This window comes from Oculina patagonica, chromosome 9 (genome assembly GCF_052425735.1).
Source record: "Oculina patagonica isolate OP01 chromosome 9, crgOcupat, whole genome shotgun sequence".
In the NCBI taxonomy this organism is placed as follows: Eukaryota; Metazoa; Cnidaria; class Anthozoa; order Scleractinia; family Oculinidae; genus Oculina; species Oculina patagonica.
The window spans coordinates 17,549,572-17,564,486 of NC_135766.1; the positions used below are offsets into that span (position 1 = coordinate 17,549,572).

The window sequence follows — 14,915 nt, forward strand, 5'->3', positions numbered from 1 at the left end:
TACAACTTCAAGATGAACTAAATGGGTCAAGTTATTATTAAGCAATTTATCAATTAGTTTTTGCTATATTTATAGTAAATATTGAGTTAAGTATGAAAAACGTTTTTTCGACAAAAGTAGCCCTCTGCAGGTATTGTGTAACCTTAAAGCAGCTCTCCAATCAGTTGCAATAGTCAACATTTAAATCTTAAACCCTCGTGCAAGAACACGACCCAACAATATCTGAAATGAAACTAATGTAAGGCGCTTTTCGCTTTGATGATTGGGCCTCGATGTCCATGTTGTAGAAATCGCAGATTGACCGCAGTTGTGCAACACTGAGTTTAATTTGGTCAGCTTGTTACTAGTATACAAGGAACATATCATATTAAGTGTGTCATACACGATGGGATGAACCAGTTGGCACTGGTCTAGGATGGATGCACGAGCAGAGGTAAAGGCTTCTTCCTCTTGGGCCGCCAGAAGGTCGTTATCATCGGTTACATGAGCTGACTGAGATGTCGCGTGTTTCAATTTTGCAGCGGTACGCGAGAAGTATCCCTGAATCTGCTGCGCAGTTAGGAACTCGTCAACCTGAAAGAGCCGCTGACCATTTTCCTTCCTTGCGTATCGCATGTCCCGAGATACTTTTTCAGGGTCGGATTTGTGGCCAGTCTCCTACCCGATCTGGAACTTAGCATCCAGGTACTGGCGCTGATTGTCGTTAAAACGGCTGGCCTTTTTTGAAACTTTTAGAGCCCAGCCTTGCTCTAGGGGGGCCTCTGGGCACTCTTCATGATCAGTTGTCGTCGGGACAGCTAGTGTTGGCTGAAGGGAACAACCCTCTTAAATCTTTTTAGCGTACGCCAATACTGCCTGGTCAAAAAGGGTGTGCTTCTCAGAAACGAGTTTGCACTTTCCGAACAGCAAATGGCGCTCAAGGTTGTAGTACTTTTGATAGGTGCAGATGCACCCATCCACAGGACACGACAACAGCCCACTGCTTGCACCTTCCTCTTCTTCATCTCCGTCCTCGTCTTTTTCTTCATCCAAGTGTTCGATCATGGCTCGTTCGGCAGGTACGCGCCTTTCTTTAGAGCATGCCACAAAGTCTCCTTTAGACACCTCAGCCTTACACACATCTGGTAACCTTACAGGAACTGAATAATGGACCAGAAAAAAATATTAGAAAAAAGTAAAAGAATAACATGGTAATGTACAAATGAAACAAAATAGTAGGGAAGACTCTTCAAATTATTTGTTTATATATTTTATCTTATCTTATTTATTTTTTTATTTTATATTTTACTGGTAAGATGGGAGTTTCATCCAAATAAGAATAAGATGTTGAAAATAAAAAAAAGACAAGAAATCGGATTGCCCATCATTAAATAGTTTTTTCCGATTTACTTTTTCCCTTGACTTTTTCTTAACACAGTAGTGAAAATATCAGAATAGAGGTATATAACTAATATAAGATATGCATGTATGTTGTTGTTGTAACTATAACCTTGTAATTGAGACCATGGTATATTCTTTCCCTCTCCAATGTTGCATGCCTTCCATACTGTGACACAGTCCTCTTGGTAGAGGAAATTGTTTAAGCTGCTGATACCCTCCCAGCGGCCTGGAACCTCTTGCTGTGGCTTGTTGGTAGCATCGGTAACTAGGACGACCCGCACAGCACTCATGCCCCCGTGAGACAACATGGCTTCTTTGAAGTCGCGCGCCGTTACCACGTCGTGGCCCTGGTTGATGTATCATCGCACATAAGCCTTGATGGAAGCGGCTTTCCTGTCACAAGGCCCTTTACCTCCCTGAGGGTCACTGAAGTCGACTCTTTTTACATCAATCCCCGTCGCCTCTCCCATCAGACGGCATGCTGACAGCATGGCTGCACTGTGATAGCACCCAGCGTTATCTTGCCTTAGTGCTGCACTTGTAATTTCAGGATGCTTGAGCCATGACCGAACACTTGGATGAAGAAGAAGACGAGGACGGAGATGAAGAAGAGGAAGGTGCAAGCAGTGGGCTGTTGTCGTGTCCTGTGGATGGGTGCATCTGCACCTATCAAAAGTACTACAACCTTGAGCGCCATTTGCTGTTCGGAAAGTGCAAACTCGTTTCTGAGAAGCACACCCTTTTTGACCAGGCAGTATTGGCGTACGCTAAAAAGATTTAAGAGGGTTGTTCCCTTCAGCCAACACTAGCTGTCCCGACGACAACTGATCATGAAAAGTGCCCAGAGGCCCCCCTAGAGCAAGGCTGGGCTCTAAAAGTTTCAAAAAAGGCCAGCCGTTTTAACGACAGTCAGCGCCAGTACCTGGATGCTAAGTTCCAGATCGGGTAGGAGACTGGCCACAAATCCGACCCTGAAAAAGTATCTCGGGACATGCGATACGCAAGGAAGGAAAATGGTCAGCGGCTCTTTCAGGTTGACGAGTTCCTAACTGCGCAGCAGATTCAGGGATACTTCTCGCGTACCGCTGCAAAATTGAAACACGCGACATCTCAGTCAGCTCATGTAACCGATGATAACGACCTTCTGGCGGCCCAAGAGGAAGAAGCCTTTACCTCTGCTCGTGCATCCATCCTAGACCAGTGCCAACTGGTTCATCCCATCGTGTATGACACACTTAATATGATATGTTCCTTGTATACTAGTAACAAGCTGACCAAATTAAACTCAGTGTTGCACAACTGCGGTCAATCTGCGATTTCTACAACATGGACATCGAGGCCCAATCATCAAAGCGAAAAGCGCCTTACATTAGTTTCATTTCAGATATTGTTGGGTCGTGTTCTTGCACGAGGGTTTAAGATTTAAATGTTGACTATTGCAACTGATTGGAGAGCTGCTTTAAGGTTACACAATACCTGCAGAGGGCTACTTTTGTCGAAAAAACGTTTTTCATACTTAACTCAATATTTACTATAAATATAGCAAAAACTAATTGATAAATTGCTTAATAATAACTTGACCCATTTAGTTCATCTTGAAGTTGTAGAGTAAAGGATATATTTTCAAATAAAGGAATAGCCAATAACAATGAATATTACAGAAAGATAGTAAAACCAAATGACACAACAGGAGATGTATTTAGATAAGTGAGCTAAAAACCATTATTTTTTGAGAAGATGGGAGACGGGAGGGGTAATTTTTGCTGAGCTAGATGTTTATTTTTCACATGTTTCATTTTCATTTAACGAAATTAATTTTTTGGCTTTCTTGCACGATTATTTCAGCCGGTTTTACTCTGCAGTAATTTATTTGGCTAATGTCCACCCCTCCCCCCCCCCCCCTAAGAAAATAAAGGTTCGTTCCTAAGTGGCATCTGTTGAAAGTCACCCGAGTTAAGGTCACGCTTTAGTTTACTTAACAAACATTTAGGGTAAAAGGGGTCACTAACAACAATAATAAAATATTTAATAGACTGTAAAGGACGGATAAACGTCCTTCTGTAGAATCAAGCCCGCAAAATATAACAGCTTGTCAGCGGTCTATCCATTATGTAACGCAAGCTAACGATAAGCACAGTTGAATCAAACCAGCGAAGAATAGATGTTGTTTTCGATGGGCTTCGATTGGATTTTTTAAAGTTTCCAGGGTGCTTTGACTACTTATTATAAGGTATGAACATTATTTGATTGTAGCTCTTGTTATCTGTGTTACAAATGAAATTCATTGATTACAATTTGATCTGATAAAGGGTGCTTTGACCTTAACAAACGCTACGTGACCTGTGTTTGCTTTCTGTTACTTTGGAACTCGAGGTCAAATAAAACGGCTAAAATGGTTTCTTATTTCTTAGAAATGATACAACACCACGCCAAATAGTCTCGCGAGTATGTTCTGGTACCTGTTGACAAGTATTATTAAAACTGTATTGTTTAAATATGTTTATTTGTTATTCTTTGTGAGTTTCAAGCATCGCGAAGCCGTTACGGCGAAGCTCAAATTTCACGAAAGTACTACTTGCATTTCGGGCCGTTAAAAATCGTCTTTTTAGTAGCCCGTGGTTTTGAAAACGGATTTTCAAAGAAGAAACAATGCTCTTTCACGTGGTATACGTTTTTATACCTTAGCTTATGTACCAGGCAATGATTTTAGGCGCTGAATTTTGTCAATTTTGCCTTGCGTGAAATGTCTCAAAATGATGTAAAGAATTAAAAATCTCCCAAATATTTAATATTGATTCAAACTTAGAAAATAACCATTCAAAATGTGTATAATTATCTATTCTTTTAGATGATGTATTTGTTGTTTCGAAAGAGATCGTTTTAATTTTGAAATTGAGGTGTTTGAAGTGTGCGGTATCAGACCCCTGAAACCGCTTCCGAGAGATGCAAAATCAAGATCACTTCCGTACGCCTAAAATATTCATCGAATCGAAGTAAAATATATATTTATAGTTATAGTTTACCTAGGGCTATGCTGTGAATTTTTTTCAAATTTTTCGAATTTATGCTAATGTGGGCCCGCGGTTGAAATTTATGGCTCTCCCGTCTTAAGCTTTTTTCTCTGTCCTCCCGCCGAAGCAAAGAAGAGAACCAGATTGCAGATTAGCCCAAAAGTCGACCCAGTGTTCCTACAACGATTTACTGTCAAAACTGAAATGAAACCGATTGGCCCAGGCTATCCCCTTCATTTTTAGCCGACAGGAGACTATCGTCTAGGACGCCCAAAGGGTAAACTATAAATCGGCCACGTCCGATTAATAAAACTTTGCGTAATTGCTGGGTGTTTTTCACTTTTTCACGGTATATGATATTAATTATATCGTTGTAACGGAGATAACTTCGTGCTTGGGTCGCTAGATTTCCATCGTTATATCGGGAATATTGTTGAACCGAATATTGTTAAATCGGGATTCTGCTTCATACAGGTTACTGTACGTAACCTTTGCCGGGACACAGAATATTGATGGTTAAATCGGGAATATCATTAAATCGACGATCGTAAAATCGGGGTTCCACTGTATAAGTGGTTGTTAGTACCTTATCAAGATGCTCAACAAGTTGTGCATATCCCAGATCCGTAATTTGAACATTCAGTTTAGCCATCATCCAGTTGTCCCCATTAGCGGGAGTATAAACCGCTGAACCTGTCGGAAACAAATGGCTGTGAGTCTAAAACATGACTAGTCTTTTGTTGGGAAAAAAAAGTTCTTCTTGGCATATTATGGATGTCCCGATTGAAAAGCTATACTATAAGTTAACCTTCAGACGTACGGGGAGGAGGAGGGAAGGGGGGAAGGGGGGAGGGGGGAGGAGCCACGTTGTTTCGTAATTTTGAAAAGGGAATATACTTTAGGATACTTAAGTTTTCAGTAGCTGTTCATTCAGCCCTTGCAAAACGTTTGATATGTCAACTACTTGTCCATGATTTTTTTACGTTGCGGTGGAAACGTCGTAATTACAATCAGTTATGACCTAAAATCGTCATTTTGTGACATATTGCTTTATTTCTCCCGTTTCTAAACATATTGTACAATTTGTTTAATTTTATTTTCATTAACATTTTGGCTTGATTTTGTAGCAATTTTCATTATCTTTGAAATTTATTTTAAGAATATGGTGATTCCAAGATGGCAGATCTAAAGTTGCGGCTCTTATGACGTCATATTACGTCACAGCCAACACAAATTATGTCATCTTGTAGAGTAAGGTAAGGGCGTTTTACTTAGTACAAAATAATTTCGCTGGGCATTTAAGGAACGAAAACGTTGAGGGGTTTAACCCTTGTACCAAGGTAGGAGTGCAAATTATTACGTACGTCCGAGGTTTAATATTAAAATCTCAATTTAAGATAAGTTTAAAATAAAATTTTATAGAACACCTTTATTAACACCATTTCGAAAACTAAAAAATACAAGTCATATTAGTAAAGGAGAGAAACATTAAAATAATGTTCTAAATTTGCAAAAAGCTACTATACTAGTTCACTCAAACTATTGGTGTATTCAATTTGGGTAAAGTGCTTCGACAGCTCGCGAATAGAAGCCTTATTTTACTTTTGAAAACATGCAACAAAATGTAAGCCAGTTTCTTGGTGAAGGCATATCAAGAAGATGCATATCTGACTAATAAAATAACCTAATGAATGTTGGAAGTCTTGGTGTAAATAAAATCTTACTAACCTGGTTTGTAGTCCATTTGGATCGCAACGGGCACAAGCTCATTATATTCCCCAGCATTTGCAGATGCAAAAAGAGCAATAGGAGAAAGAAAGTCCCACATGGCCCTTCGAGAATCTGAATCCGTTTTGTCCTTCGCTCGGGGCATGTCGTCACACAATTCATAACGCAAAGCATAAATGCGACCCTGTCCTATGGCCTGTAAAAAAGCAATGTTGCGTTGCAATCAATACTTTTCTCTTAATACTCGCATGAGGTAAAGAAAAGAGAATGATTCCAATAATTTGTCTTAAGAAATTTCAGTTATGCCAACTCTAGTAAAAATGCAGTATAAATCAATACATCTTCCAACGAATCCCCAGTCTGAAGAGCAGCTTGCACAGCGGCATCCCAGTCAAACTCAGGACTCAGTAATTCCTTCAATTTGTTCCAGTCAAGTCCCACTTGCTCTGAGGAGATAACAGGTGATCATCTCTATCACTAAAGTATTATTTTATATCTAAAGCAAAGAGACTGCCAGGGCCATAAAGGCGTTTTTTGTAGTAAGGCACTCGCTCTAACAACAGGAACCTCTTTTCAACTAACAACCAACCACCAACGACTACTGTAACAGTTCGTCTCGATCGACAAGGTAAGGTAGCTATTTACTGATGTGATCATTACATCTGGAATACATCGGGAATTTAATTTATAAACAACTTTATTGTTTAAGAAAAGTTGAAAAATACCAAAACATTAAAGGGACCCGAATGTTTTCCCGCTATTTTTTTTTTGAACAGGGGCGAACATGTATGCATTATAAAGGCAAAGCAAAACGGAAATCTTTCTAACTACAGCTTTCTTTTTGGCTTTTGCTCCAAATTTTAAAAGGATGGTAGCTGCGTTTTCCAAGAGTATTTAGCTTTGCACAGGAAGGGACTGGGTCTGGGTTTTTTGGAAAGGTTTTGGATTTGAGAATGGGTTCGAGAATTGCTGTGGAGCTCTCCCCAGACCTCAGAAAGACTTATGTAGCTTGCCCACCGCTTTACCCCAAAATCGGGGCTGAAAAGATCTAATAAGCTAACTACCGATTGGTTTTTAGTCCTCTGCCCGGTCGTGTTAAAGCCAAAGACTGGGAAGCATTATTGGTAACCAAGGAAACAGTCCTACCTTCCCCATGAATGGTCACCTTTTTGATTGACATGGGGTTAGTTCCGGCCAGGCGTTGCTGAGTAAATAGTTTGTCACTGATCCATTGAGTTTTGTCGTTAAAAAATGTCTCGTGTTTGGATGGTAAATCCATGTATTTCTACAAACAAAAGAGGAAAATGTTGTTCGTTATGCTCAATACCAGCACACTGAATACAATACAATGAATTTATAAGTGGTAAATATAAATCATAACGTTAAATATATTCGAAGAATTGAGCACAGTGGCGTGTTTTCCTTTTTTTTAAGTTCCTTTTATCTCAAAGCCTGGTTGAGCAAACTCAGACTTGTCGTCAACGTTAGTTAAGATCGCGAGACAATTACACAGGTAAACAGTTGCTGTTTCGCCATGATAAATTATCCCAATTGGGTCTTAGAAGCAGTTTCTTGTTCGTTGCTATTATATTTATTCTTTAACCCTGTTCAGACCGGGCTTTTTTGGATCTATTCAGACCCCCTCCGTAACTTCCAGAATATTTAAGCAATCTTAATGAAACTTAGAGGATATATGGTATGTCCAAAAATCTATCTTTTGACAAACGTCACGTGGGATGATGACGTCACATCACGTGACAATTGCATCATGATGTTAAAAAAGCCGCCATCTTGGATTTCAAAATTTTTCCAAAACGTCAGAAAACCGCCCAAAATTAGTTAAAATTACTCAAAATCAATAAAACGGTGCAGAAAACCCTAAAAAGGTTACAATTTTCGCATTAAAGTTAATTTCATTAATAGAAACGCAAAAATTACAGATTTGGGGAACATGTCAGTCAAAATGCCGTTGCCATGATAACGTCAAGTTCCCGACACAACAACCTATCCTACCAAATTATTTCCAGATAAATTCTAGATAAACTCGCAAAGCTTTGCAGCATTTGGTTAAATCTTGAAAACGTTATAAGCGTTCAAAGTCAGCGCGGGCACTTTCCCCTCCCTCCCCCCCAGGATATATATGGTTAAGATGGCTGATAACGGTTTTCAGTATTTTCCATTCCTTATACTTTGATGGGTCAGTGCTACAACTCTTTATCAGTTGCTATTACAGTAATGGGATTACACAAATACCCAATCATTGAGGGGTTTAGTAAATCTTAACATTTTGAAAATTTAAGGTAACTCTGAACCTTTCTGATAGAATTTTTACTTTGCCAAAAGTTGTATCATGACATGCTGATCATAACTCAATAATACAAAATGGGGGTTACCGAGCTCATTTTTGAGTTATTAGCACTGAAAGCTAAAATTAAGGGTGTTTTAAAAGGTTATACTGTTGCAATGGTTACCACTAAGGTCGAGAAAATGATCACAATTTGTCGACCAATGATTGGGCATTTGTTTCAAACCATCACTGTAATTGCAACTGATAAAGAAGTTGTAGTACTGACGCATTAAGTGTAAGGTCCGGAAAATACTGAAAGCCGTTATCAGCCTCTTTGGGCCGCATAGCGGAGCCTCAGCTGTCAAAACAAGGTATCCGCTGACCTGCATCACATGACCATCTCATCGAGGTAGCGTTATTTTTCAATGTTGAGCGCTGACTAGGTAATGGTTTTCCATTGGATCAGAGGCTCAAGCCCTTATTTTTTCTGTCTATGGCCAGTAAATTCAGATTTAAATAAAGGGCACAGTAAATAACCGAGAAGCTCGACTTTTAGGCTTGTCTAAATCTATTTAATATTTGGATTCTGTTCCTAAAGCGTAAGAAACTCAATCAAAACAAGAGATCTTGATCATTTTGGGACAGTGATGTTAGGAATTACTTTTCTTGTGTAATTGCCTGTAATTCAGTCGGTTTTAGGGATTATCATCATCATCATCATCGTTATCTTTATTGCTATTGTTATTGTTGTTCTTGCTCTTGTTGTTATTGTTATCATTATTATTGAAAGAGACAATATATTTACTCAAAAACACACGTGATATTTACCCCTGTCAGACTATTCTGAAAAAACTCCGACAATGGGAGATACTCTGAGATGTTGTTGATCTGGTTTCCAGTGTTTGCCAAGTTATAAAGTGTAAGCGTTGTTGTGGTCCCTACTACCATTCCCAGATAATTAACAGCGTAGTGTTGAGTAAATGGGTCAGCTAAAACGTGGGCTTCCAGCTCTATCGGTCCCATATCCACCAGCGCAAAGCCATGCAAATTTTCGTCATACTTCAGTCTCCAGAAGAGTTTGGCAGAAGCAAGACCGGTTTTTCTAACGCCCTGGCAGAACAAACCGTGGTGCTGAGGTAGCTCTACGCCACAGAAAGCTGATGCATATCTTAAATTACAATAAGAAGAACTGTTTGATTACCCTGTAAATGTAAAGAACTTTGAGGTTGCATATTCTCCCTATTTTGACTTAACTTTGAAATGGTATTCGTTTGGAAGTTTACGGAACAGCCATTTAAGCTAAACACTAGCAACAGCATGAATTGATTTCTTATGTATTTATTTCTCATTATTCAGGATATCATTTACACCTTCCTTAAACAGTATTTTATTGTAAACTGCCACTGGGAATGAAAATAAGCTGGCGATTTTGAATTCGTATGGTATGTAAAACTCCAAAGTTGTTCATTGTAGTGGAGCAGTGTCGATATGGTGATGCTTCGATTCACTTTGTTGGTAGTTACAACACAAAAGTGTCATCCTAAGCCATTTCTTCACATATACATGGCATCTGGTTGAAAGCTCAATTTCACTCAATTCTGGTTGTCTGATTTCCATGTGGGCAGCTATTTCAACTACTTCAATTTGACATTGTACATCAACCAAACCAAACTAAAGCACTGACAAATGTACACTATATAGTGCATTGCATATTTTGGAAGCCCCCCCCCCTCAGTTATTTGGTGTGTATTTCCCCTGCCCCCCTCCCCCCTCAAATACCATGACTCCCCCTTCCTTCTCCACCACCATCCAAAAAACCCTGATGACTAAAACGAGAAATTTTTAGTCTCAAAGTTAACCACATTATGACAATCGTTTAGTAAGTAAAACTACTAATTAGTTTTAAACTAATATCTAACAGTGTGGGTGTAAAGTGGTGACACTGAACTTTTATCCAGCTCAAAGAAGGTGCAGTACCAGAAGTGGACGGAGTGCCACAAGTTTTGCTTTCCGTTGCGTTTCGTACAAGTTGCCGACTAGCTTCACCACCATTTGGAATATAAACTTAAGAACACGGACTTTCTCCTCCGCAGAGGCCCCCGCTGGTATCCCATTAATAAAATTTTAAATAAAAATTAAAAAATAATAAGCGCGCGGGGAACGATGGGAAGTGTAAAAGGCGCGGTTTCCCTCCTTCTCTTTCCCCGTCCCTGCCTCTTAGTGACGCAAAGAGACCTCTGCGGAGAAGAGAGGAACACGGAATTATAAATAAATGATCTGAGAAAGCAAGCATCAGTGTTAGTTTATTATCCATTTATATCGACTGCTATTTATAATCTTCGGCTATACTAGAACTTCATTTACAGATCCTTCTGCTAAATATGAGTAAACTGATGGTGCGGTTTTTATGGAATTATTATGGTTATGATTTTCTTTGTTGTAACCTGATGAGTTATTAATGAGTTTGAGAAAAATGAATCAAAAACTTTGCTTAATGGCAACCGTAAGGCCCGAAGCGCTGCAATAAAGGCGCAATAAAGGCAGCGAACTTTTTGAAACAATGTTTTGAAACAACTACACACCTACAATAATTCTTCATACCTTGAATGTGTTATTAAACCTCCGATTAAGTAAACCAGGACAATCAAGCGTTTCATGTCCGCAGCTGTTGAAGAAGAATCCTGCAGCGAACGTTTAATGACAGACACTCAGTACTTCAACTGTAAGTTCCTGGTTTCACAAGGAAAACAAGTAGCAAATGTAAAAAACACGAAATTTTATTCAAAACGCGAAAATAGCAGTTATTTCCACAGAAGAAAAAGAAAATTAATTTAGTTTAAAGTGTATATGACATGAAAAATATTTTCTGCTAATTTGAAAGGCCTTTCGAAATACAGAAGAATGGCGTTTTTGTTTTCGAAATATCTTTTTTCGTTTCAGAGATATTGACGTTTTTGTATTATGCAAATTAGATCAGTGATGACGTCACAAGATTTGACTCTAAAAATGGTAAAATACTGAATAAACAATATCTCTAAAACTATTAAAGCAGTGTTCTTGGAACTTGGCATCTCAAATGTGCATCACAAAAGAAACAAAATGTTACTCTTAGGGCTGTTGCCATGACAACAGTTTTGCCGCTGGTGCTGTCTCAATAAAAACTGAAATTCCCAGTTTTTGTCTTAAACCAAGAACCATCTAGCGCAGCCAAACCAATGGTGGGAATTAAGACAATATGGGAACTATGTCTGTTCTAGGCAGGACCCTTTGTCTCACTTTAGAGGTCAGATATGGGGATATTTGTCTTTTTGACAGAGAGAGACTGGAGCTGAAAGAGTTGCTATGGCAACAATACTAAGGGTGTCATTTTGTTCCTTTTGTGATGCACATTTGTGGTGCCAAGTTTCAAGAACACTGCTTCAATAGTTTTAGAGATATTGTTTAGTCAGTATTTTACCATTTTTAGAGTCAAATCTTGTGACGTCATCACTGATCTAATTTGCATAATACAAAAACGTCAATATCTCTGAAACGAAAAAAGATATTTCGAAAACAAAAACGCCATTCTTCTGTATTTCGAAAGGCCTTTCAAATTAGCACAAAATATTTTTCATGTCATATACACTTTAAAAAAATAGCTACAATTTTTTGGTTGGGAGAGACTGGGACGAGTCCAGTATTGGTGACGAATAGGGGGTGATCTGATTGTTTTGTTTACTTCCAAAGTGCTCAGAAACCTTTGTTACGTGGCCATTTTAGATATCGTTACGAACAGCAAGGAGAATATTTTTTATTGGCGACTGAAGAATAGCATTTTAAACCTATTTGGGTCGATTCTAGGTCGCGCCACTAATGAAGTCACTTTTAGCGTGAGAAACAAAGCTCGGGACAAAAAGAAAAACCGTTTTCGCAATTTTCTTAACACTGTAAACCCTTTTTTGACCTTTTGAATAGTGCTTTTATGGAGCGCTGTGTGGCCTATAAGATTATGAAAGGAATAGCGGTCGAAAAGTATGAAACAGGAGAGAAAATAACGAGAGAGATGCTTCTACAGGCAAATGGAAAGAAAACACTAAATTTCCCTTGACAAAAAAAAAACTTTTCATGCAATAACGCCTTGTGTTTGTGTATAGTTTTTTCAACTTTTTACTTCAAGAAAAATTTTAAGTGAACTAACAAAAACACTGATGTAACTGAGATACCACATTCTTGTCGGTACAGCACTCGGAACCCGAAGAATAACGAAAGAACAAAGAAATTACCGAAGATTCCGGTCCGTGGGTCAATTCTTCTTTATGATCAACTTTTGTTTATTTTTAACTTTTCATCATAATCAAAACTTAAAAATTGAAATTAATTTTCAATTTTTGTTCGTAAGGGTGAACTGAAGTTCTGTTGACAACAAACTACCTTTTATTTATTTCAAAGCATTAAATTTGGAAAATAGCGTTTTTTCCAAATAAAATGAAACAAATTGAAAAGAAAAATTTTATTTTCGATTTCAATTAAAAGTGGAATGGATGAATGACCCACCGACCGATTACAGTGGTGGAAATTCTGCATCGATTTGACCAATTGGATGGAAGATATTGAACTTTGAGTGAGATGCAGTCGATAATAGTTTCCAGCCTTGGGAATATTCAATAAAGTACACGTGTTCAAAATTTTCGCAAAGTAATAACTCACCGAAATCGCTTCCGATGGGATGGCAAACAACAAAGAACACGACACATCAACAGTGTAAGTCAATTTTGTTCATTAAGCATTCGAAATTATATCTCCTAAAACGAAATTGTTTTATTCTCATACACACCCTTATAAATTAAGTCTTCTTAGAGTATTGTGGATATTTTCGTTAGCTTGGGCTGCTTGTGCTTTGATCATTTTTCCCCTTTTCGTTCTTGTTGGTCTGATTTATTCGTGTCTTGCCTTATCTATGCACCTTCTGATATAACGATGAAACTTAGTAAGGGAGTCTTGAAGTATAGTAAAAAAAAAAAATGAGTGGAGTGGGGCGCTATCGGAAAAAGTCACGGAAATGTTGGAAACATCCAATACGGAACCTCTGTAAAAAAATTTGAAATCAAGGAAAAGTTTTATCCTTAAACACGAAAAACGTCCGTTAGTACCGAACCGTCGTCCGACATCGAAATGGTGATTCGAGCACAAATAAAACACTCTTTCATACTTAAACGCTGGCGTAAGACACCTACTTGTAAAGCTGATCTATTGTTAAAGTTATGACACAAGCACCCTTTGAAAAACCCAACTCCAGCACAAGGCAGCTTACCACTTTGTCCCTTGAGGCCTCACTTTTAATGCTTCTCTCTTCTCTTTCCTGCCTGTTTTGTGTGCGTATAACCCACTTCAAACCTTTTATGTTTAAAGTAAGAAATGTTTATGCAACAGGTAGGCAAAGCATTCTTTATTTGACATAACTACCATGCCGTTGCTAAGAAAACGTTTTACATAACGTGACTACTGCCTTTCTGCATTTTTTTGCAGCTATAAATTATTGTTTTCTTTTTTAGGTGTGACAAATACTCTGATGCGAAGACTAGGATGTTAGTTGTCCAAGTTTAGGCGCGAATCGGTCGTAAGAGAAAATAAAATGGAAGGATTGAATTGATTTTCGAATTCATTTGGCACTGGCGATATTGTCAATCCCTGTCTCATTGTTGACTGAACTCCTACGCTTTTGAATTATACATAGTTTGATAATGACCATGTTTAACTAAACACACTTTGTGAAACACGGAACAGTGGTACGAACAACGGTCAGAAATAATTAGTGAAACAAAACAAAACAACCCTATATAACAGGCGAATTACATTTTGCCTCGAATTTTTCTAAATCTCAAGGCACGTATACTAAGACAGGTCATCCTCTTTCGGATCAAAGCGATAACTGCTTACGTAAACATGTAATGAAAAACATACAAACTTTGTATTAATTCAAATGACAAACAGTCCGTTTCTAAATTAAATGTTCTTTGAATAAGGGAAACGTCAGTTATTACAGAAGCGTGGCCCGACATCAAAATGGCGGTTTAAACTGACAAACACAAATATATAATTAAACGCAGGCTTCAGACACCTACTTATAAAGCTGATTGTTTAAACTTGTGGAACAAGCACCCTTTCTAAAACCCAACTCCAGCACAAGACAGCTTACCACTTTCTCTCTTGAGGCCTCACTTTTCAAACTTCGCTCTCTGTTAAGTGCCTGTTTTGTGTGCGTATAACCTACTTCAAACCTTTTATGTTTAAAGTAAGAAATGTTTATGCAACAGGTAGGCAAAGCATTCTTTATTTGACATAACTACCAAGCCGTTGGTAAGAAAACGTTTGACATAACGTGACTACTGCCTTTCTGTATTTTTTAACTACTATAAATCATATATTGTTTTCTTTTTCAGGTGGGGCAAACATCATGATACGAAGTCTAAGATGTCAGTTTTCTGAGTTTAGGTGCGAATCCTCGTGATAGCGTACGAAGAGAAGAAGAA

At 38.3% G+C, this 14,915-nt stretch overlaps 3 protein-coding genes across 4 annotated transcripts in view; all 3 read right to left on the reverse strand.

Moving 5' to 3' along the window:
- The window catches only part of LOC144666954 (polyunsaturated fatty acid 5-lipoxygenase-like), a 44,443-nt gene extending 29,780 nt beyond the window's left edge, over positions 1-14,663 (reverse strand). The window contains exons 1-8 of one of the 2 annotated variants that reach the window (XM_078528400.1): positions 14,582-14,599; positions 13,697-13,779; positions 11,008-11,136; positions 9,235-9,574; positions 7,266-7,404; positions 6,459-6,565; positions 6,120-6,315; positions 4,978-5,084 (exon numbers count right to left, since the gene is read on the reverse strand). In XM_078528400.1, the coding sequence (XP_078384526.1) occupies positions 4,978-5,084; positions 6,120-6,315; positions 6,459-6,565; positions 7,266-7,404; positions 9,235-9,574; positions 11,008-11,063 (945 nt within the window). In that variant the 5' untranslated portion in view covers positions 11,064-11,136; positions 13,697-13,779; positions 14,582-14,599. Of the gene's footprint in view, positions 1-4,977; positions 5,085-6,119; positions 6,316-6,458; positions 6,566-7,265; positions 7,405-9,234; positions 9,575-11,007; positions 11,137-13,696; positions 13,780-14,581 lie in introns of both variants that reach the window. The other variant, XM_078528401.1, reaches the window with a different exon arrangement.
- Positions 1-14,915, reverse strand: part of LOC144666955 (polyunsaturated fatty acid 5-lipoxygenase-like) — an 83,020-nt gene that overhangs the window by 66,160 nt on the left and 1,945 nt on the right. The gene's annotated exons all lie outside the window — the stretch shown is intronic.
- Positions 826-1,688, reverse strand: LOC144666618 (uncharacterized). Its single transcript, XM_078528016.1, has 2 exons — positions 1,490-1,688; positions 826-1,139 (listed from the first exon to the last, which is right to left on the reverse strand). Exons 1-2 carry the CDS (start codon positions 1,686-1,688, stop codon positions 826-828), a joined length of 513 nt encoding a protein of 170 aa, XP_078384142.1.

Excerpts from the sequence above, each read along its gene's own strand:
- LOC144666618 (XM_078528016.1), bottom strand. The coding sequence starts at position 1,688 with ATGTTGTCTCACGGGGGCATGAGTGCTGTGCGGGTCGTCCTAGTTACC. Across the intron at positions 1,140-1,489 it reads ACCATGGTCTCAATTACAAG|TTCCTGTAAGGTTACCAGAT; the intron begins GTTATAGTTACA and ends TCCATTATTCAG.